General features: G+C 48.7%; 1 protein-coding gene and 1 long non-coding RNA gene across 2 annotated transcripts in view; one reads left to right on the top strand and one right to left on the bottom strand.

The window, feature by feature from the left end:
• LOC127749611 (uncharacterized) overlaps nucleotides 1–8378 on the top strand; it is a 35867-nt gene extending 27489 nt beyond the window's left edge. Inside the window, exon 2 of the long non-coding RNA XR_008011236.1 lies at nucleotides 7656–8378. This is a non-coding gene — a long non-coding RNA (uncharacterized LOC127749611). The remainder of the gene's footprint in view (nucleotides 1–7655) is intronic.
• Nucleotides 1–23844, bottom strand: part of LOC113204469 (serum response factor homolog) — a gene marked incomplete in the record, with an annotated part of 98338 nt that overhangs the window by 73247 nt on the left and 1247 nt on the right. Inside the window, 1 exon segment of the mRNA XM_052268418.1 lies at nucleotides 17303–17575. Coding sequence (XP_052124378.1) covers nucleotides 17303–17575 — 273 coding nt within the window.

Raw genomic sequence — 23844 nt, forward strand, 5'->3', positions numbered from 1 at the left:
CGGTTCGTCTGATGTCAGACTTTTCTCTCGGCCCACGTCTGACGGCAGAGCTAGCTGACTTTGCGACTAAGTTCAAACTGGCTTAACGCTATAGGGAGCAAAAAAAAAGGTCGCCCCATCTTTTGATATGTTGTTCTCCATGCTTCAAAACGCCTAAATAGCCATACCAATTTTGATCAAAATTTTATTTTTCTGTCAGCACTTAGTCGCACCGATGGCCGAAGACCAAAAACACTAAGTCCCCGCTGGTTCACACTATATGGGTGGAAAAAAAATGTCCAGCCATCTTTTGATATGTTATTCCCCATGCTTCAAAACGCCCAGATATCTTCATCTTAAATTATCGATTTTTTGAAAAATATCTAGACTTAGAAACTTTTGAGCACTTTGCTGTGCGGCTTTCGGTGCTCGGCAAAGATTTATCATGATGGCTTCAATCCGAAGCCACCAGGCCAAAATGCGAAAAAAAGCCGGTAGGCTTCCAAAAGAAGCCAGTTCTCCTCCTCGCAGCAGGTAGACCCCGGACGGATCGGGGCGGGGGTGGGGCCGGCCAGCCGAATTAGCCGAGAGGCTAGGATCTAAGCCATCCGGCTACGAGAGAACAAAGGCGGGTCCCAAAAAGAAGCCAGAATGCTTCGACATAGCCCGTTCCTAGCCAAAACGAAGCCTCTTATTTTGCTTCGGGTCGGCAGTGTTCTTGGGGTCGCGAGTCAGACGGTGGCCGCTCGCTCCGCTGCGGTCGGGTCCTGAGGTCTCTCTCCCTCTCCCTCTCTCTCGGCAATAGCGCGCCCGGGCCGTGGGAGGGACCAGGACGGCGATAGTCCGGGCCGGTCCGCCCACCGCGCCACGTGCTGAGCCCGGGCCAGGAGGCTCAGCCCGGCTCAGCCGGGTGCACCGCAGCTAAGTCGATTGCGTTGCCTGCGCGCACCAGCGCTTCTGGCGAGGATTCTTTGAGACTCTTCCGACTCGCGGAGTTCGAGCGGGAGGGTGAATCTCGAACTCGATACTCGACATGAGAGACCTCGGTGATGGACGAGTTGCATGACGTGCTATAGGGCTGCCAGCCGGTTCGGAAGCTCTGGTGACGAGTAGATAAGACAATCTCTAGACAAGGTCGAATTGGGTTTCGAGTTTAAGAATCGTCCCCCACTTCAAGCACCGGAGGCGCAGCGCACAGTTGCGCAGGGCGCAGTTGCGCAGCGCGACACAAACGACTTGCAGCCGACTCCACATGATCGCTCGTATGAGCGGCGTCCACTCTGCCGCACCTGGCCGGTCGAGAGGGATCCACTTCGGTTCATCCGATACCAATCTCCCTCCCGTGCGGTCACTCTTCTTTCATTCATCCCGTTCGTTCATTCATTGACGGATGCGCGGAGCTCCGCCACGCCCCGCCACACCCCGCCACACCCGACCACGCCCCGCCACGCCCTCCCATGTCCGGCCGGGCGGTCTCTTTGAATTCCGCCGGGCTGACCTAGAGCGCACCAGGAGCCAGAAGCTTCGGTAATGAGCCCCCGCCCACCACGCCCCGCCACGCCCCGCCACGCCACCCGCAATTTAATCCAAACGAATCAAGGCGAGGAAATGGGATACAGATGCAGTGGAAGATGGGCGAATGACGGACAAAGAGAGAGAGAGAGACAGAAAGGTCAAGTCACGTCTGACAGCGGCACGCTCCCTACGACACGACAGATCGGCCAGGTCTCGGCCTCTCTCTCTCTCTCTCTCTCTCTCTCTCTCTCTCTCTCTCCTTCCCTCTCTCTCGGGTCCAGCTCGATTACGCTCCCCCGCAACCGCCCAACTCTCCCGCCGCTCAATGGACGTAAGACGAAGGAATCCGAATGAATCAACGCTAATCGCTACCGACCGCTGGCCGCCGCGGCGAGTGCTGTGCGGCGCTGTGCGGCGCGCCTCGGAAGGCACTTGGCTCTGACCTTTCGGCGCTGCCCATCCCTAGGCAAGGGCCTAAACGCGGATGATGGTCCAGATGATGATGGATGCTGCGCGTGGGCGGGCGGAAAAGCCCCCCCCCCCCCCTCCGCGCGGCACGGGACCCTACTAGCAGCCTAGCGACCCAAATACCTACTTACGTATTGATACATATTACATTTTTTATTGCATTTTTCGGGGATCAGGGTGGGTGGTGAAATAGCTTGGATAAGAAGCTCGTGAATTTAAAAGATGCATGCGAGAGCAGTTGATGAAAAGCAATAAGCAACGAATGACTCAGTGGCGCTTGAGCGCACACCGCCGCATGGCTGAGCACTGGGTGAACTACTCACACAGGCGCTCCATTTCAAAAGTTTTACGTGTTTACAATAACGAATTATATTTGATATTTTAAGTAAATTACGTTCATGTAAGGACAAAAATTCCAATTCTTCGCGAGCATCGAGTATAAGAGATCATGGAGAAAGTACGCCCATTTTTATCAGATTCATTCGACAATTACAGCACGGTGAAAAGTTTCCTTGGAATTTAAGTTCTTTTCGTGAATTGCAAGGACGGGTAGATAATTTCCATATCGACCCTTGATTTCCTAGAATCTGCCGTGAAACCATCTGCTTCCCAGGGGAAACCTTGGAATTTTCTTCTGGTAATCCAAGGCAACCCCTTACATATCACACCAAACATTCCAAGGCTTCCCCTTGCAAGCAGAGACTTAAGGCAGAACCCGTCCTTGAAATTCACAAAATAACCTTGAAATCTAAGAAAAACTTTTAACTGTGAGGAGCTTGGCGCCTGCGAGACTCGGGGTAGGCCACCCTGCAGTACACGTATGCACTGCGTGCAAGGTTTTGCCTACCTATCAGGCGCCATGACAGCTCGCCAGGTTCGTAAGGCGGCGATTGACGGACGTACTTTCTTGATGATTCCTAATTCGTTACTTTTGAAAAAGAATAAAATAGGCCGTGCCGTCGCACACAGTAGGGGCATGTTCTGAAGGCTAACAGCGTCCGTGTAACGTCACGTACATTGTCTGCAGTCGGGGATATCGACAAGACCTCGGATCCATTTGCCGCTCTTACTAACTACAACCGTCATCATCATCTATATCACCAACCGTTCTTTACACAAAGAAGGGGTAGGAGGGAGGGGTTCGAGGGGGGCGAAGGAGCGAGCGCATTCGTATAAAAAGTCCTCAGCCCTTCTTGCCCCCTTAATCACCTATTGTCGAAGCGGCGTTCCTCTCCGCAGCTAATGGGTGGGGACGATGATCAGCGAGGCAAAGTGTCAATGCTGCCGACACGGCACGGCCACGCCACGCCGCCCAGCCGAGTGTAATGAAAAATTAATTACCATCAGTCAAGTGGCAGCAGCGGCCAGTCAGTTTGGTATCCGCTTTGATGGGCGCCGCCCCGAGACAAGACTAGCCTGCGGGGCGGGGCGGGGCGGGGCGCAGAGCTATACGGACGCACGACACACTGCGGGCGGAGACCTCAACGCAACGCAACACGAGATCTCCCCAGCCGGGGGTCAAAGCGAGTGCTCGCTTTTTAACATGTCAAACAAATATGAGCGGAAAGTTATCTTCTGGCCTAACAGAGTGATTTACTCAATGCAGACAAAATGCCGTTTGTTCTAATTCCTTCTACCACACGCACCCTTCAACGTTAGTAATAACTAAGGTTAAAAATTTTATTTTAACTTAAGAGTGAACTGACAGACTTGGTATCTGCCTGGCATTTACACAAGATGAAAGTTGACAACCCATAATCGTAACTTAATTTTGAAAGAATATACGATTCACGAAGCATAACTGACGTTTATCTTAGATGCATGAAGTCATCATTTAAAGTTGGGGACTGAACCAACACAGTACGCGAAAAACTATTTAAAAATGCACCCGCATCAAAAATTACTGATCTGTACGAGTCGCGACCGAGTTCAGACAGCTGGCGTGAGTCATCACGAGAGCGGTGCCGGGCGATGCAAGGCCTGTCGTGGCCCGACGCGGCGTAACCTGGCGGGGCGGGGCGCGGGGCGCGGGGCCCTTTGCGGCTCCTCAGGTGCGCCATGGGATTCGATGACCCGGCCAAGCCCCGACACCGCCCCGCGTGTGGGGATGTGTAATATGAATGGACATTACGGCCCCATCCCGGTCGCAAATGTCGTGCCACGCAAGATCTACTTGCCAAAATAAAAAGGAACTATGATCATTAGGTATCTAACTCGAAAGCAAGCGAGCTGGGCAGAGTTAAATCGAACCAACTCGAACGCGCTCAAACGTACTTGGAAAAACTATACCTTAAATAACTGCATTTAAAAAAAAAATATACAACGCAATTTTTTACTTATTTTCATAGCATTTTCCATTGTTTTAAAAAAGGTTACGTTGCTCTGGTGGTCAGATGATTTATTCGTTCTTGAGAAAAAGTTTCCTTTTAAAGCAAAGTTATCCTTGATAGAAGGGATTTTGCCTTGTTTCAAGGATAAGGTTTTCTGGGTGTACATAGAGAGGGGAACCGAATTTGATGAGGACAGAGAGGGACGGGGGACGGAGACGGGAGGGGGAGTAGGGGGAGTATGACACAGGCATACGTAGAGGCCGCGGCCAGCGCCGCCAGCAGGTCGGCCCCGCGCCGCGAGGTATGCGGCCCGCGCAGCTGTTCGCCTCGGGGGCGCTTGCCGCTGCGGGGGGCGAGCGGTCGGGCGCCCGGGGGGTCCAGCCCCCCCTGTGGGAGTCACAGGGGCGCCAGCACCCACCCCCAGCCCCCGGAGGGGTGCGCAGGGCGCGTACGGCGGGGGTGGAGCGAACAGATGGTCGCTGGCGAGGGTGAGGGGAACGGCGGGCGGTGGAGGCTGGCGGGTACCGCTACGGCTGGACCGCGCTCTGGGCCGCCCGCCCGCTGCACCGGGCCGCCGCCGCCGCCCCACCACGGCTCTCGGAATGCACCCGGAAGCCCTGGGTGAGCGTGCGGCGGAGAGGAACACCGCGGCGGCCGCCGTGACGACCAGCCGGGGGTTCCTTCGAGCTCATTTGTGTCGTAAAGGCAAGGCACTGCACCGCGCCGGATCGGAGGTGGACAGGGAAAGTGAGGAGGCCCGGGCCCGGACAGCAGAGAACGATGCTGCACGATAATAAATTTATCGTAGCGTACGTCTCTGCCGACCAGTCTGGCGGTATTGATGTTAAGCGTTCAGGAAAGTCTTGCTGACTTGGGCCGGACGGCCCGGCGGTAGGGCGGGTATGTGTCCGGGGAGGAGGGGGAGGGCAGGCGGCGGGAGGGGGTGCCAGCCGCCTTGGCGCCAGCCAGCCCGCACCGCGCGCTCCGCACTTTTTGCCGGCCGGCACAGCTCGGCGCAGCTCGGCACTGATCGCCTCTCGGCACACGCCCCTCGGCTGCCATAAAGTCATGCGCAGCGCAGCGGCAGCGCCGGCCGCGCCGGCCCGGCAGGCCTGCACGACACATCACCAGGCATCGCCCTCCGTGATTCATTTCAAGGGCTTTCCAATAATAGTTTTTCATTTTTTAAGACGGGGCAGGGGGTTAGGACGAAACGTCGTGTCACGCTATTGTCAACACTGATAAGCTAAGTGTGCGACTGCTCAACACTTGCAAGTGTTCAACTCAGGAGGTGTGCACTACTTGAAAGTGTGCACGCCTACCGAGTTGAACACTTGCAAGTATTCAACTTTGCAGTTGCACACTTGCAAGTGTTGGGCAGTTTGTTCACGTGGTTTTGACGCCAACGAACAAAGTGACCCGAAAAACCGCATTAATAAAAGCTTACGTAGAATTTCACCAAGCTACAGTGAACCCTGCAGCAGTATAGCTGGGATGGGGGTCAATTTTCACCTTAATAAGCTAGGGTAAAATCATTGTACGTGACGGTGATGTACACTACTTCACCGTAGCATACCGTAAGCTGTAGAGCTGCACCTGCAAGGTTCAATGTAAGCATACGGTGAAATTCACCATAAGCTTTTAACAGTGCGTGTGATTTGCGTCAGACTCAAATTGTCGCAGACACTTATTTTAATATAACCTATCAGAACGTGAGTTTGAGTGATCTTTTCGTCATGTGGCAAAAGTACATCAGGAGAGTAATATAAATACGGCAGTATTTTTTTTAACTTGTTAATTGGAATCTCGCGCACATCGTAGATGCCCGCATACATGGCGCCGTGAGAAACTGCGACAAGGCACTACAGTGTGAGTGTCCGTAAGTGCGTGTGTGTGCGAGAGTGAACGTGTGTGTGTGTGTGTGTGTGTGTGTGTGTGTTAATGTGTGAGGGCGCGCGCGCGCGCGCGGGTGTGTGTGTGTGTGTATGAGAGTGCGTGTGACCGCTAGACCACATGCGTAATGGCTTAATCGAGTATCGCCCGGATCGAATTTCTAACCAGGGTAAATGGAGTCTCTCACAGGACAGAATGTACCTATCGTTAAGGTCACTACGTACTCAGAAGACACACCAAGTGTGTGCAAAGCGCTCACTCTTCAGTGGATAGGAAAGAGTGCCCAGTTGCTATTAATCATGCCAAAATAATTACTTCCTTTGAGTTGCAGTGCACGGGCGAGTTCACGCTAAAGAAATTCGCGCTATATATGCCAAATACACACCGCCCACTAGAGTATCCTCTTCCTCCCCGCTACAGCGACAGCGTGTCAGTGTCAGGGTTAACAAGTCATCCCTCATCGCTTCGTCACAGGCCCGACGCGCAGGGCACATGCTCAAGCCCGCCTGCGGCCGATGGCCCTACGCACGCATTCCAGGAGACGCCCCTCTAAAGAACTATACAGGCCTTATAGCGTTTCGAACCATTACCCATGCCTATACCCGCACAGAATGCAAAATAAGCTACGAGATGGAAAACCTCTTCCTTAAAAGTTTTTTTTCCACCACTGCTCAATTAATTTGAGCCCAACCACTCCTTGCCCCTCCTCTGGCGCCAGCAGCATGCTTTACGAACATCCAGCTAAACGTCTTTCAATAGCGCACCTGTAATTAACCTAACACCGCAGAAAATTGTCAAGGTGGAATTTTTATTATCTCTTTAACTCGACATAAATAATCTAGCTGCCCCCAGCATGCGGGGGCAGAACTACACTCGGGAGGAAACTCGACCGTAAACAAGGTATATCGTGCCAAACTATGATATTATTTTCAACAATGTGCAATAATGTGCAGTGTTGGTTCCCACAGATTTATGTTAACTGAAAGGCTTGAAAGCATTCCATTTCGCCCTTGAATGCTATCTGCAAACTGGCAATATAAATGCATATTCGACTTTTCTGTTCCCTCAACTGAAGACAATCCAGGATCAGCTTCTTTCATTTCAGCCGTTCACGCCCTACTGCGGGCGCGCTCCTGCGCCACGCTACGCCACGCCCTACGTTTTACGGCACTCATTTCAATGAGTCTATTGTTTAATTACCACCGAATGTAACGCAGCTACTTGTCATTAAGGAAGGGGGGACATAAGAGGGAGGGGGGGGGGGTAGCGATACCAGGAAAGAGAAGCGTTGTCTAGCCCCCCTCCTCCCCTCACTATTTTTCTCATCATTTTGTTTTGCACTGCGCCGGCCGCTTGCGGTTTATTACACCCACCGCCCGTCGCTTTTATTATCAATATGTGTGCGTCGCCCCTCGCATTATTATTATTATTATAACCAGATATTTATTGCTGCCTCTTTACTGCTTGCAGGTGAGGGCCCTCCCCCAGCTGCGCCACCAAGACAACTCGCCGGCCCCAGGAATGCGTGGTTCAGCATCACGCCCCCAGCCCGCCCGCATCAGACATTTGGCTCATGCACGATATTAGTTACTAGTATTCGTTTGTCTTAAAACAAGAGCGTGAGCCCATTTTGTCATGCATAGCAAAGTATATGTGTGACAGACATATGATTCACAAATAAGTGTGTGAAAAGTGCTAAATTGTTGAGCACATGACATAACTTTCATGCGCACATTGGCGTGGTGATTTTTCTACGCTTTTTACAAGTTCGAATGTTGCACTTCTGCGTAGAGTAACTACGCACGAAGTACTCTGGAAACGTAAGCATCGTAGAATACATTTCTAATTTTGTTATGAACAAAGTGCCCGCCTAAGTCCTTTTCCTTCATCGATTATAAAAAACTTCAACTTTTAAGATATTCTTTTCGTTCTGTTTCTTAACAATGTGATCGGGGCAGGGGATGCTGACGACACGCAAGTTTCCAGAGTACTGCAATTTAATTCAGGATTAAAAATTACTTTTCATACAATGTTGTCTTATGGGGTCGGCGCACAAATATTATTACTTTTAAACTGAGCGTTTTAAATAATAAATGAACTAAACACAATATTTATACTCTGAGCTATCTTCAGCAACTGTCGGTATATCACATGTTAAACTTTTCACCAATACATCTAAAACAGTGTCTGTTACATTTACTTATTTCTTGTTCCCTCCTGTTCCCCTCAATACACGTTAACAGAGACACAATGATTTCGCAATAAACTTCATATTTTTAGAATATATTTTAAAACCAGTCAGTTTCTTACAAAAAATGGATGTAAAAATTGTTGCGATTTTACAACAGGATAGTCTCGTACCAATCAACATAAAAAAAGTTGTTAGTTTCATTTTGGAAAAGTATACAAAGTATTTGTCAAACATAGTGTTTCAGTGATTTCGAGTGGCCTCTTTACATGACTGTAGTTGTTTGTTCGTTTTTAAAAGGGAAAATATTCGATACACTGAAAACAAAAGTGTGCAACTGGCATGCACATGGCAGTGTTAACTCTATGGTGCGCTCTTTACGTATTTGACTGTAAATTTGAACACTCAAAGGTATTCAACAGAGAACAATTTTAATAGCCCAAAGATGTATGGCCATCAATGAAGTTAAACACAACTAAGTATCCAACTTTACTGTTAAACACTTTTCAGTATTCAAATGTTCAAACAGTTCAGCGATACAACGTATTGCTAAACACTCTTACGTGCACGCCAGTTGCACGCTTTATCTACCAGTTTATAACCATTATATGCATTTGCCATATTTTTAAAATGACACCATTATTTGTCATTCTTGACAGGAATGCTAAAACTTGGCGTTCAAAACAAGCTCCAAAATATTGGCCTAAAGGCAACAGAGCTAGTGTTATGACAATGAACTAAAAAAGATATTTGAGATTTTCCCGACCTGTTATGGGTAATAAAAAAGGATCCTAAACGTAAACTCTGTGGCTAATCGACTATCAGTGAGAGCCTAGTACTGTGATTATCTCTAAGTTCGTGGGATGAGGTAGAGAGCTATGGGCGAAAACGCAGCGAGACCGTGCGACAGAGAGATAGAGAGAAAAAAATAGGAAGAGGAGATAGAGAAAGTAACTTCGAAAACAGCACCCGCGAGCAGCAGATGTGTTTGAGTGAGTGGGTGTCGCGCGAGTGGGTGCCCCCTCAAGGTGAAGCAGCAAGGTGCAGGTGTGTGAGTGTGTTGGGATGAGATGGCGTTATGTAGGTGTGCCACTCGCACCACCACGTGGGAGGGAGATAGATGGAGAAATAGAGAGTGATGTATGGAGGAAAATTAGAGAGGAAGACGATAAAGCCTATTACAAAGCTAGAGACAAAGTATACTGCAAATAATATAACGGTCAAAATAACCTAGATGAATGAAATTTGAGCCAGATATTAACTCGTATGTGGGGGTAGTGCAATTTCAGGGTTCATACCAGATCCCAAATTCTATTTTCCCTGACTTTTCCCTGACTTCCAGACCAAAATATCCCGTTTTCCCCTGACTTTTCTGAGTAGAATAGGAGGTCAATGTCGTAGAAATACAGAAAGAAACAGGACGCAAAAATTAATTCGTTACTTCTGAAAACTATGAAGAATACTGAAAATCAGAATATTGGTAAAAGAATAGGCCAAGATGGCGTCTATGCTCGCGAGCGGAGCGAGCGAGAAATTTTTGTGGTAATAAATCAAATTTTTTGCCATCTCTGGTGAAATTTGCCAGCATTTGCCGGCACTGAATAGTTTTCCCTGACCCAAATGAAATTTCCCTGACTTTTCCTTGACTTCCAGACACCTTTTTTTTCTCCCTGACTTTTCCCTGACTTCCCTGACTTCCCTGACCGGTATGAGCCCTGTGCAAGTTCTTGTGTGGAATAATTTTGCTCGAGGTGTAGGTGAGACGATTTCTCACTGCTCCATAAAAGCAAAAGATTTTAACCATTTTAAATTTTAATTCTTATTCATGAAAGTCTCACTCACTGATCTATGATTTCGCCCAGTTATGAGGACCCGGAGGAAACTCACTCCAATTACGCGATGACCCTTAATCATGACTTAATAATGACTTAAATAGAGACAATTTCGCTCTAAGAGAATTGTATTCAAACTATTTATTGCTCTCCTGAAAGCCAGGTATTTAACTGCGTAATGTGCGGCGCAACAAAAAGAAAAGGCTACATGACTATTAACCACTGAAAAACTAATTCATACTCTTACTAATTGAAACTCTTCTGGGGTGAGATCATATATAATATTAAGTCCTCCAGACGACGAAGACAGCGCCGGCGTGCCAGACGCTCCTAGCATTGACTCTGCTTGCGTTTTTCCCCTCCCCGAAGCACAACTGCCGAGCACACGCACACGGTGGCACTGCCCAGGCCTATCACAGTCAATAAATCCTTCAATCTGCACAGATATTTCATGATGATCTTGTAAAAAGACTCCAGTTGTGACACAAAAAAATTATGGGAAATGCAGACAGGAGAGTGTAGTGCCCTGCCCGGCGGGCGTCTGTCACATCACGTACCAGTGCGTGCCTTTGTGAACTCTAGAGTGAATACGTGAGGTGAGTACACCTCACACCCCGACCCCTCTAATGACCAATGAGCAGCGCGTAATTGTCCGGTAGTTCAGCTGAGCCCTTTCATTCATATCCATCTTTTCTACGTACGACGGTCTGTACTATGCGCCCTGTTTTGACGTCGATCAGACAGATTCATATAACAGAAATGAAGCTAGAATTTTGCCTTTACCTCATCGTATAGTTATATCACTTTGATTTTTTCACTTTTTTCGCCTACAATGCTATTTTAGTTCGTAAATTTATGTATGTTTTTCAATGAAAGAACACCCATGTTACTGTTACAGATATTTCTTTTGATAGCTTAAGAACTAGTACATTGCATTTGTTGATAATTAGGCCACTTGCGTTAAATGTGGACAAGGGGTTATACTGTGGATAGCTTTTTTAAAATTTTGTAACCCAATAGTCAATTAAGCGATTTTTATTTTATGCTAATTGGTTTGAAGTGCAGATACGTTCTCTATGCCGTCCGTTCTGCACGACTGATTGTACAATTGTTTGGTCGTTCTTAATAAATTAATTCACCGCGAGAACAATGTGAGTATTCTTTCATGGTTCCCGATTGTGTGACCACACGACCAAAGCGTGTCACTTGGAAAGGTGTCATAATTAAAAATTGAAGAGGCTTAATTTTTCTGTGGTCTTATCTTCTTGAGTTTGAATGTTACTTGTCATTTTGAGTACAGGGAGTTAAATCAGTGGCAATGTGGTCTTTTGCTTTCAATTTTTATGTATTTACATCTCTCTAGCCAACAAAAAATTATTTATATGGACAAAACAAGTACCGACTCAACACAACAAACAGGTCATGTAATTCTTTGCAAGAGATACGTGTACCTGTGTCAAAAGTCACGTATTGAAATGATCCCATTAAAAAATTCACACGAGACACACGCGCAAAATTGACACAAGACAATCATGGATCTCTAAGCAAAATATAAAATAGTTGTATTTAAAAACAATATTTGGTAAACAGTGGACATAACGAATGCAATACTAAGATAACAGAGTCCACGTGTCCCAAAATTCACTCCCACAGTCACACACAGTCACACAACCTTACTCACACACACTCTCGCAGGCTCACATACAAAATCACGTTAGAGTAATCTTTGGTTGGCAACAGTTCGTAGCGCGAGAGCCGCTACAGGCATCACGCCAGTCCCTGGAGAGGTAACAAGGACTGTCCAGCAGTTCTTTCTGCACTTTCTTTTTCAAATTCATCAAAATAATTCTGGACAAACTTTTATTATTTTGAATTTATAGGCACGGATTTTGTAACGAAGAACATATACGGAATATCACAATAATTCAGAATGTGGCGTCTAGTCCATTTGGGCTTTGTACCACCTACGACAGCGGGAATGTAGCAAAAAGTGAACAGCCAAAAAGGCACGGGAGGCCTAAAATGACTTTGCGAGGTCACCTCAGAGGGATCGGACCGGATCGGACCACCACAATGTTTAATAGCAGACTAACCCTCACTACCTCCGCGCCTCAAAAAAATGCAAAAAAAGGCTAATCATCCATAAAGCGCGCCATCTCTATATATGAGAGACAGGAAATTGAATAATTATTTTCCCCACTCTGTCGTAAAAATAATTAAAATGCATCAGACATCAATTTGTCCGGTCGTCCGGCCCGGGCCGCTGCTCCTGCTCTGTGTTCTTCTTCCCATTAGCGGTTGTCATGGAAACCACCGCTCCTCTCCCCCAGCTGGGCAAGAGAGCGAGAGAGAGGAGCCTACTGTGCTCCGAATGATGCGGTCCAGAAAGAAGGGGGGGGGGGCTGACCACGGGGTGAGGAGGCACGGGGCGGTACTGGGTGCCATGCTTCAAGGAATTTATCAGAGGAATCGTCAGGCGGCGGCGGGCTGAGATGGGAAGGAGGGGGAGGATGAGAGGGAGCAGGACGGGATGCACCCGGTCACGTGCGAGCAGCGACCAGGTGGTGTTCATTAGCAGAGGATGGGCCAAATACCGGTAGCCTGGAGGTGGGCCCCGCCACGCCCCGCCACGCCCCACCAAGACCAGCAGCAAAAGCAGTAGCGAGGGCGTGAAATCAATCTATAGGGGTCGGGGGCACCGGGGTCGGGCACGTAGTCGATAACGGGCGGGGGGCGTGAGCTAAATGACAAGTGATACGCCGACGGCAGTGGCGTCCCCCAGGGCGCGAGCGGAGCGGGCAGGTGGCATCCGTCGGCGGGACGCGGAGGTGCTCGTCAGCGACCCGGGCGAAGAGTGCGGCGATGTACGCGCGCGCTGCTACGAGATAAGGCTCTGGAGCGGCGTGGCGCGGCGGCGGCGGGCACGACGGCGTGCGGGGGGATTGTATGCAAATGCACTGGGCGCACAACTGTAGCAGCGACCGACCCGGCCGCCGCGCCGCGCTCCGCCACGCCCCACCGCGCCCCACCGCCCCGCCACAGGGCGGACTGTCAGTACAATTACACACAAGCCAAAGACGCGCAGCCTCTCGGTTCACATACAGGAGCGGGGACCCCATAAGGAACCTAAAGGAAATCTATAGGCAGTGATAACCTATTGGGCGTCCATCGGGTCCACATAAAGTACCTAGAGGCACACGAATCCACGCTCAATAAATGTTCGACTACTTTTCTCGTAAATGAGTGTATGTTACACGCAAGGCGGTATCTTGATTGGAAAATATAAAAATGTTCGTCAAAAAAACAAGAAAGTTGTGTGCTTACATCGACAACATTTTACTTGAGGCAGCATGTCCTTCATCAGAGCACAAAATCCACTTGGATCAAGGACAATATAATCTCCATTCACCCAAGACGAAAATATGCTCAGAACAAGAACAACCTTCTTATTTCGAGAACTGGGCGTTCTAAGTGTGCACAACAACACATGAATGCATTTGCACGTCAGCAAAGTGCCGCACAAATCTTTACCAATATCTAGTCCGGTCAATCTATGTACAGATTTACACATGAGCGTTTGGTGTGCACATCCGCGCATCCCTAAGAGCTCCAGGGTGGTGCCCCAGCCGGAAATACATAAGGGAGGTACTATAGGAAACCCAATGCTGGCCGCGGGGCCCCGGCGAGTTGGCGGGGCCGCGCGGCGGCAGACCAGATGGTCTGGTTAACGGGGCCAGCTCTGACAGGTGGGGCGGGGGGAGAGGGGGACAATAGGCCTTGCCGTGTCCTGGCAGCTGGGCGAGCGGTGAGCAGCGGTGAGCAGAGGTGAGCCTCCGCAGGACCTGCTCACCACCACCGGCTAACCTCTGGACCCACCCTCCACATTGACGTTCACGATACCTACAGATCTGTCCTATGGGGGGTTGAAAGTTTTCATCATTGGTGGGGAAGGCGAGTAGGCCGCAATACCCCCCCCCCCTCAAATAAAAAATAGCTTAGACCATGCATAGCCCTAGCCAACTAGTTTTTTGGGGGGATCCCCCCCTACCCTCTCTCCGCTTCTTTCGCTATTCTGTACCTAAAACTAGAAAAAGAAACACAGAGCAGAAATTTCAGCGCTTTACGAAAATCTTAATTGGGAAAGAAACGGTCAAAACATCATTATTCATAATTCATCATTCCCCTTAACGTGATAACACGGTGGAATGTGCCGATACATCAAACTTTTAGTTTGTCGCTTGTTGCAAACACGATATGACAATGTACGCCAATATCCGTGTAAGTACTGTTTGTATAGAAAAACTAATAATAAAAATAAAAATTAGAGTAACAAAATTAATAAATTATAATCTTGACTAATAATCACAATCATTAACAAGACGTACAAGACGTGCAAGGCATGACTAAAAGAAAGCTCATCGCAATAACAACAAACATCAACAACGTGCTAAGATAGCCACAATGGCCCAGCGCTCTCAGTGACATGTAGATCAAATTTAATCAATCGATTATTTAAAAAAAAATAAAAAAATTCTATGCTTGGATCTTAATGAGTTTTATCAACTATCCAAATGAAGATTAGAGTATTAATAAATTTGATCCTCAGAATATGAGAGCGCAGAGCCCGGCCGCCGAATACAAACCGTGAGCCACACGCCGAGCTACAAGCAGGATGCACATAACGTTCAACATATCACTACACACTTGGCCAGCCTGATCCTTGGTTAAGATCCGGTACAATGTATCTCAGCCTACAGAATTGAAATTAGATAGCCAATGCACTTGGATGGTTTTTCAAGGGAAGACCAAAGAACTTAGACAACATTTCGTCGTATGGAAAATATCAAAACGAGTTAAGAATGCATTTCATTTGATATTTTAAGAGTCAGTTGAGGAAAATTCACGGTGAAAATGCTCGTAAATCGAGTAGTTTTCCGCAGGCTGGCAAGTATTCTTAATACAAAAAACACAACCACTACAAACCAGAGACAACCATAAACCCAACTTCGAAATTTCCGCTGACTCGCATTTGCCTTGGTTTTAATGGAACAGAGACACGAAAAAAATGGAGAAGAAAATGGTTTATAACTCCAACTGAGAATGGCAAAACAAACGAGGCAGCTGGAGACTCTGAAGTTGAGTACACGGGGACATGCGTGCTTCAAAAACAACAGGCAAAGGTGGCAGAGGGTTTTCCAGAATCCTTGTTTTTTAACAGAATGAATGTATTTAATTTTTATTAAGTCGTAAAATGAAAATTAACATACGGAAGAAAAAGAATCGAAGTCGAATGAACTGAATAGTTTCTTTTGTTTTTCAGTTTTTTTAATTCTGATATTGTCCAATTATTTTTGTCGCTGTGGGCAGATTGGCCTCTGTGTAGCCGGGAAGGCGCGGCACTCTGCCAAGCTCGCGAAAGGGAAATGAAGTGAGAGGAAGGTGGACAGCGCTCTCCTCGGCTCTCTCGCGCTCACACGAGCACCAGCCGGACCGTTCGGACGCAGCCCAATATCTGCAGAAGAAGGGCAGTAGCAGCCCATTCAAACCGGGGCTAAGTTTAGCCATCCGAGGGTAAATTTAGGCCTACACCTCAGCCAGCGCCGTGTCTCGGCGTGGTGGGGGAGGGGAGGAGGATGCAACCCTTTGCCACCCATGCCGGGAGACAAACACTTAAGCTCGCCACTACACAGCAAACAAAACACGACAACATGCACAGACAGTGTATGGACGGATGTGATTCACAATATCACCAGTCAGTCCACGGGCAGCTGGAACCCGACCTTTACAATACTGAAGATATAAGTTAAGTCCAGGGACTGTTCAGACGACAGAGTCCTGAGACCAATAAATTTTAAGCCACTAATGGTTTTGATGCAACTGCCCGAGATGACATTTTGCTTTGTACCGCTTTTAAGGGGCAGGGGGAGCGAATGGGAATTATAGTAGAAAAGTATACGATAGGGAACAACAGACAGTACAGAGTACAAGCCCTCACAGAGGACATATTTCGTTTGAATGGCACGCCCGTACAGGCACAAAAACAATTCTTACGCAATTTATAATTGTTTAAAAAGAACTAGAGTCTTATATTTTAAAATAAATTTTAATAAAATGGAAAACGTAGTGAAATTTTCTACTTGTTTGGGGCCGAAATAATACGGGGGAGGGAGAAGGGTCTTCCCTCGCACACACAAACGGTGCGCAGCTCGCTTCAGGAAATGAATTTATGGCCCCTAGGCGCTGTGCTCAGCTCCGCTGGGCGCACAGCCAGCACAGCCAGGCGCGGGCCGACTGCGAGCCAAGCTCCCTGCCCCCGCACGAGGCACGCTCTCTGTATACACCATTTTATGGTCAAACAATTTTTTTATTTTTTCCCGAAACGAAAAGGAAAACAATGATCAATGATATTGAATTGGAAAAGAAGGCGAAAAGGGGAAGGACGGGGTAGGTGAGAGAAGCGAAGTCACAAAATCACACATAACACTGGCTATAACGAGAAGATCACTACACAAGAATGCAAAATTAACCCGTTAACAAAAATTTTGTTTCATGACAATTTTTTGGACTAAAACGAGAACGTGTAAAAAATGATTCATAGGAAGAAGACTCACTCCTTGAATACTGTTTGGAATCTCACGACTCAAACATTGACAAGTGCAAGTGCAGTGCCCTTCTCGTTTAAGCCACCGGTGACCTCACCTCGCTCGAATAAATAATTAAATAATCATAATAATAAAAAGTGAAAGAGCACTGGTGCGAAGCTGCTACCGCTGCGGGTGCGCGTGCGACATGTGCGGGAGGCCATAGCCGCCGCCGCCGCCCCCGCCACCCTGGCCGGGGGGCGGGGGCTGCTGCTGCGGCGAGGGGCAGGGCGGCTGGTGGTAGGGGGGCAGCACCAGGGGCTGCGGGGAGGGGCACGGCAGCAGGTGCGAGGGCGAGGGGTACATGTGCTGCTCGTGGTGCGGGTGCCCCGCCGGGTGGCCGTACATGCCCATCATGTGCTGCTGCTGCGCGTGGTGCCCGCCGCCATGGTGCCCGTGCATGCCCCCCTGGCCGCCGCCGCCCCCGCCGTGGCCGCCGTAGACCAACTGTCTTACTTTCTGTTCGTCGTCGCCAATGTTGTACGAGAGCTCCGTCTCCTCGAAGCCCGTCGCCGACATGCGCTGGTCGCTGCCGCCGCCGCCTCCGCTGCCGCCGCCGGAGGACGGGCAAGGGTCAGGGGAGTTGAGGCACGTCTGGATGAGGGCCTTGCCCGCCTCCGAGGTGATCATGGGCTGAAGCTTGCGCGTCGCGAACGTGTAGACGTGGCCCGTCTCCGAGGCGACCAGCAGCATCACTTGCGTGCCAGTCAGCGTCGAGAGCTCGTACGCCTGCAACAAGTAAAACCAAAATCAAAATTACAGTTTTATTTAAGCTTTTCGCTAGGCTTGTATGCTCGGCATCGTGCCCCGGTGGAAGGGCCTGGTAAATAGAACGACTCCGGTCGGATCTAAACCTTTGGGCCAAAAGTGGCCTTGCGGGTCGTCAAGTCAAGTCAAGTCTCCTTCCATCGCAGCAAGGTGGATAAGCATGAGCACAACACACAGACAATGCATTATCCTGCCAGCGCAAAAATCACAAGAGACCAAATGTTTTCGGCCGCAGTTTGGGGGTATGTGATAAAGTAGTGGTATAGTCCACTACTCTCCGCACCGACGACCACAACGGTCGAATCCTGGATCAAAAGTTCAACTGACGCCATGGCACACATTCTGCAACAACTTGACGACTGGCACAGTGCTCCACAGTGCACATGGTCGGCAGGGTAGGATGAGGCGGGGTGAGGTGAGGCGGGACGGGGCGGGGCGGCCACGATGCTGTGGGTGGTGGTGGGCGTACGAGTGTCACAGCAGTGTCGCTGCCTCACGGCCAGATGCGTGAGTGTGTACATTGTGACGTGTGTATCTTGTCTCTCCGGCGCCACCTAATGGTCACAACACTGCACGACCTTCGCTCCCTCAACTGACTGCGGAAATTTTCATACTTTTCGCATGACACCTTCTCATCCCACTCCACCTCCACGCAGCCAAGGTGGCATTTGGAACTGATCCGGGCGTGTCAAACGAAACTGGGGGGGAAACGCCTTGCGGGTGCGGGCTTGCCTCATCCCGCAAAGAGTCATGGCCCCTGCGGCCGGATGCAGTATGCAGACCCGCCACACTGAGGTGCCCGGGCACAGGCCTGGCTGCCTACCCCGCCAGGCGCTAGGCACAGCTGCAGCCGGGCCGGGCGGCGGCGGCCCAGCCGCCTGGCGCCGCCTGGGCAAGGCACGCCCACCTTGACGCACCCATGCGAAAAATGCAACGCCCACAATCCCTGGCGAAAAAAAAAATCAAGATTTCCTCGTGTGGTTTGATTTAGACGTGATCTCTAACCAAATAACAAAAATGATATCGAATACAAGCCGAAAAAAAAAACGACGACACAAAGTGTAGAAGTGTTCGGGCCGCTTTGCCCATCACACAGACTGCGACTGCAGCTGTCACGTCACGTGACACGCATCGCACTGCCGGGCACACAATGCCGCGCTGGGTCAGGGGTCACGGCTCCGCGGGTCACAGACCATTAATCTGGTCACACCGCGGCGCGCGGCGCAAAGCGGAGCCAAACACCCTCGTAACTTGATACACCTTCTAAAGGACCGGCCCGGCCCGGCCCACTCGCACGAGGAATAAGGTGCACGCATGAGTCACAAACTTTTTTTTCACTTCCTCCCGATATTACGCGTATTGTGAAAAACAAGGATGTCATCATACTTTTTTAAAAAATGAGCTTTTTCTTAAAATTATGGGAGTTCCCAAAAGTTTTCCAGATTTTCCTTAAAACATCAGACGTGCTTGTTACCGTACTGACCATGTCCCAGACTAATCAGCGCGATAACTCGATTAATATCTGAGAGGTGGAAAACACCTGAAATGACACCAGCTTTCTTGCCACTGTGGTGGTGCGCCGCGTGGCGCCTGTGACCCTGGCTGGAAATCCTAGTCTAAACACCACCACGCCACACTACACGGCCGCGCTGGCCGCGTGGAGGCGGGCGGGGGCGACCCGGCCGCGGTCAACTGGTTCAAGGACGAGGAGGTGGCAGTGCTCGGCGGGGGCCTCCTGCCTCCAGGTAGGCGTCGGAGTGCGGGGGTGCGTGGACTGCACTGAGAGAAATGTTTCGTTGCACCCATCAAAAATTGTTCGATCAGTCCGTATTAGTCATGGCCATCGAATTTTAGTCGCAGCAACTGAACTTTTCGTTACAGCAACGAAAATTTCGGTTACAGCAACGAGAATTTTGATGCCTGTGTCTAAGCCGGCCGGACTAATCGAACAAAATTGGGTCGTGGGTATCAACATTTTGATGGCTGCAACGAAACATTTCTCTCAATGTGGAGCAACGCGAGCCTATCGGGTCCGCAACTCTCTCACACTGCACAACTGCACTCGACTGCCCTTATGAAGTATGTTGCAAACACAAGGGTCCTATTGCACAAAGTTCAATGTTTCATGAAACTGCGTGTGCATAAGAGTGTCTTCACTTCACCTTAGTCCCAAAGAGGGGAAGGCATAGGGAGAGTATTAATTCATAATCCGTGCTCCGTATCATGTAATACGAACGAATATGCAACGAATATTAGGTTGTAACAAAATTCAAAGTGAACATTGATTATGATTTTAAAATATAACCGATTTTAATCGTAGATAGTCAGGAGAAAAGTTGGACAAGTCGAGTGACTAACTTACTTATAAGGACTTAAAGTTTAACTAACGTAACTAAGTTTAACTTTCACTACAAACTAACTTTAACTACAAAATAAAGTTAGAGACAGTTAATAAGTAATAATGTACGGAGCCCTGTTAACAATGCGGTCGAATATCGTACTATTTCGAAGAAAATTACTGCCTAGTAATTGGCATCGCGTGTCAACAAACTTTTTTTTTTATCTAATTTAAAACAATGTAGAGGGGGATTGTCGATTTCACGACCAAAGCTCGCCATTAGGCACAAAAATAAGATAATACAGAAAACACTGCGAGGTTTAGACACGTTCGCCGCGAGTGGATCCAGGTCGGAGACGAGACGGAGGACCGGACGAGACGAGGGGACCTTCAAAAAGTGGTCCTGCAGTCAGTCTGGCCACCCATGCGGCCGGGGGGACTCTGGCAACAACTGCATCGACAGCTCTGCCAAGCTCCTGGAACCCAAAAGCGCGCACACACACGCACCCTCAAGCGGCGGGCGAGAGAGAGAGCGCGCGATTCGGGCAGATGCACTCTTCGTTGCTCTCCAGCCTGCAGCGCAGGCCATAAGATTCCCCCTCCACACCCCCTACCTACCCCTCACGCCCTCGTCGCTCACTCACTGTCCGTTTGGATCACAAAGTCCGCGAGAGAGGCGCACTTCCTTTCTTTTTGTTGCCTTACCCCCCTTTTATTTTTCGCATTCGATACGTGCAGGCGTGCGCTTATTGGGTCGTTCGCAGAACGGCGCGGCGTCCCGACAGTCCGACTGCAGCATTGACCGGCCCCGGGACGGGACGGTCAGCGGCCGCCAGCGGCGGAGGCGGCGACTTACAGCCAGCGTCACCCCTAACCTGCGCCACATGACAACAAAGTTTGCTGACTTGCCATTAGAGAACGACACCTCCCCATCCTGCGAGTTTCAGTGGTCTGCCCAAAATGGTTTTGGCGCGCGAGTGCGCGTCGTCATACCTTATCGCCACCTTCGCGTTAGCCCAGGCCCTTCCCCCTCCCCCCCCCCCTCCCCGCCTCGGCGCCAACCCCGCCTGAAAGCACCACCACACGTGGTCGGAGACGACCCCAGGCGAGATTTAAGACCCACTCGCGACGGCACGCCGGCCCTACATAATTGCTTACGATGTAATTGGCGGCCGTAAAGATCGGCTATTTTACATTAACGTTACTGCCCATTGTTGGCGCCGCACCGGGGCCGTCCGTCAATTAACGTGACGCACTTCTTATCGGGGCGTCCCGGGCGCCGCTGCGAGCTGGAGGGAGAGCGGCAGCGAGCTTGGGGGCGGTCCCCCTGAGCCCCCAGGGTGCCCTCGCCGCCCTGCCCGTGCAGAAAAAATATTACTCAAAGAACGACGCTTCAAATTTTATATTGTTAAAACTGTTTTTCGAAACTACGTTGTCCCAGGCTGTCCGCACACAGTGTTCGTTTGTTGTTGGCTTCATTTTATAATCGCGCAATGCAAGGAAAGGAGCAGGTTGTAAGCTGACATGCCGGTGACAGACACCTCCCGCCCGCTGTTTGAATCCAGGAACCCAGGGGCTCTGCGTACCGAAAACGAGTGGCGTGAGGGTTGGACCAACCCAAATAAACATGCCAACGTGGATCGAACTACGATATGGAACAAAAATAAAAATGTTCGCATCATAATTGTTTTTGAACGTGAGATTCCTTAACGGTGCGCCCCCCGCCAAATATTTTATCCCACGCATTCATTCACGCGCACGCGGTCGCACAAACCAGCGACCAAACGTTTTGGCCGGTTGTAAAACTGATTCTCGTCTTTTACGACTCTAAAGCGTTTTTCCTATCGGCGCGACGGGCATACAATAATCAAATTTGCGACAACGTCGTATTTCGCGATCCGGCGTGTGAGTGTGAGACCCCTGCCCTGGAGGCCCGAGTTTCAAACCCGGTAAACCTTGGCGTAAACAAAACAAAATTGTACCAGGAGGAAGGGGGGGGGGGGGGGCCTTTTTGAGTAGCAATGGTCGCCACTAGGATGATTTTTTCGGCGCGCTGCTGCAAGACTCGCCGCCGTCACTACCGAGGTAAACATGACCACGCGCTTAACGCGATTTACATACTGACACTGCCTCGAAGCAAGCGCCCGCCTGGAGTTGTCCTGGAGGACACATTCTATCCCACTCACTCGCCGGCGACGCCGCCCTCGCTCTCGGCGTGGTGCATCTCTCTCGCACTGAGCCCGTGCTGCGGCTTCTGGGCAACGTTCAGCGGAGAACCACCCCACCCTACTCTCCCTCCTGAACCTGCTAAACACCCCTCCCATCCTCTCCTCTCAACTTCCAGTCCACGTACCTATCTCAAATCAGCTGATTGCTGTACATCTATCATTTCAACTGTGCCGGCGCACTGAAAAAAAAAATGTGACAAAAAAGAGAATGTAATGGTAAGATAGTTTTACAACCATCTCATCAAAGATTTTTTGTGGCTTCTGTTAAATGAGAGCAACAATAAAATCCGTCATGAGAAGTTTGTAAAAATGTTTAGCCATGGTATTCTTATTTCCATCAAAATTGTTTTTTACAGTGCAACTACCGCAGGACGAAATTAGCAACTGCAAAGTTATGGTAAAAGCTTGGCCAGTTTTGAAAGCAGAACAAGAAAAGGGTGTGTGACTGAGAAGACGTCGGTGCATGAGGGCATGTCTACTAGCCGGTGCCATAGCCAGCATACACCGACATTCCCTGTTACCTGTTACATCCAGTTGTGTGCTTTATGAAATTAATATACCATGTATAAACATAAAAAAATGTTTTGAGTAAAAGATAGCAGTGTCCTGATTATCACTTGTAAAGAAACTGTGATTTAAATTAGACTTGGCCATAAAATTGGACTATCATCAATAGAATGTCATTAAATTATTTCACCAATTTCATACACTCACTTTCAAAAGTATGGAGTCAACTTTTCTGTAATGATATTCCAATTACAAACGTAATCATTGCTATGGTTTTGGGACACAAACATATATCTAAGAAATACTAGACCCAAGAATTTAGTGAATAAAGAATTAGCAAAACCCGAATAATGACCGAATGTTAAAATACTCTTCTTTTTTCTCCAAATACACTTTACGGTATTAATAGAGATAGAGAGACAGGAGAAGAATAGTGTAACTCGGACATTTACCAGAACCACAAGAGAGGATCTGCTTTTAATTTCACTCCAAGTAGCAATTTATTTTTATCTGTTTTGCGTGAGATGGTAGATAAATTTTAGGAGAAACAAAAGTGAGGTTATACTTGAATTGTCCTTAAGATATTTGACAATTGAAATAAACAGCTAAGGGAATTAATGAAATATCATTTAGCAAATGTTTAAAAACCCTTCTTCTTCTGAAGACAGTTATTTTACAGCTTGTCGACTATATTTTGACAGTTCAAGGTTATCACGAAGTTAGGGATAGTTCACATACATTTTAATAATAATGAGGCTCTAGTACCAGATGTTAGAAGAATCAATATTATTGCTTACTTGAAAAGACAAGATTTATTTCATCTTACTAAGCAGCTAAAGAATGGACTTTGACATTTCACTTGATAAACGTCCACACAAATGACAAGGGAATTATGAACTGATGGTAGTAGGATCAGTACCTAAACAAAATATTCAATGATAACTTAAAAATCTAACTTCAGAAAATGCTCAGGAAAAATAGGACCCATATAACAATCAGAAATATTTACTCCAGAAACATTTTTCCAAAACAAAGGCCAAGCCAACCTAAAGTGATCACTTCTTTTCATGAAAATAAATAAACGTCAGAACCACCCCAAGAGCGCAATATACCCTCCCTAGGCTGAAAAAATTAATTCGAACATAAAAAAGGCATAA

This window comes from Frankliniella occidentalis, unplaced genomic scaffold (assembly GCF_000697945.3).
Source record: "Frankliniella occidentalis isolate FOCC.00 unplaced genomic scaffold, Focc_3.1 Scaffold69, whole genome shotgun sequence".
NCBI classification, from domain to species: domain Eukaryota; kingdom Metazoa; phylum Arthropoda; class Insecta; order Thysanoptera; family Thripidae; genus Frankliniella; species Frankliniella occidentalis.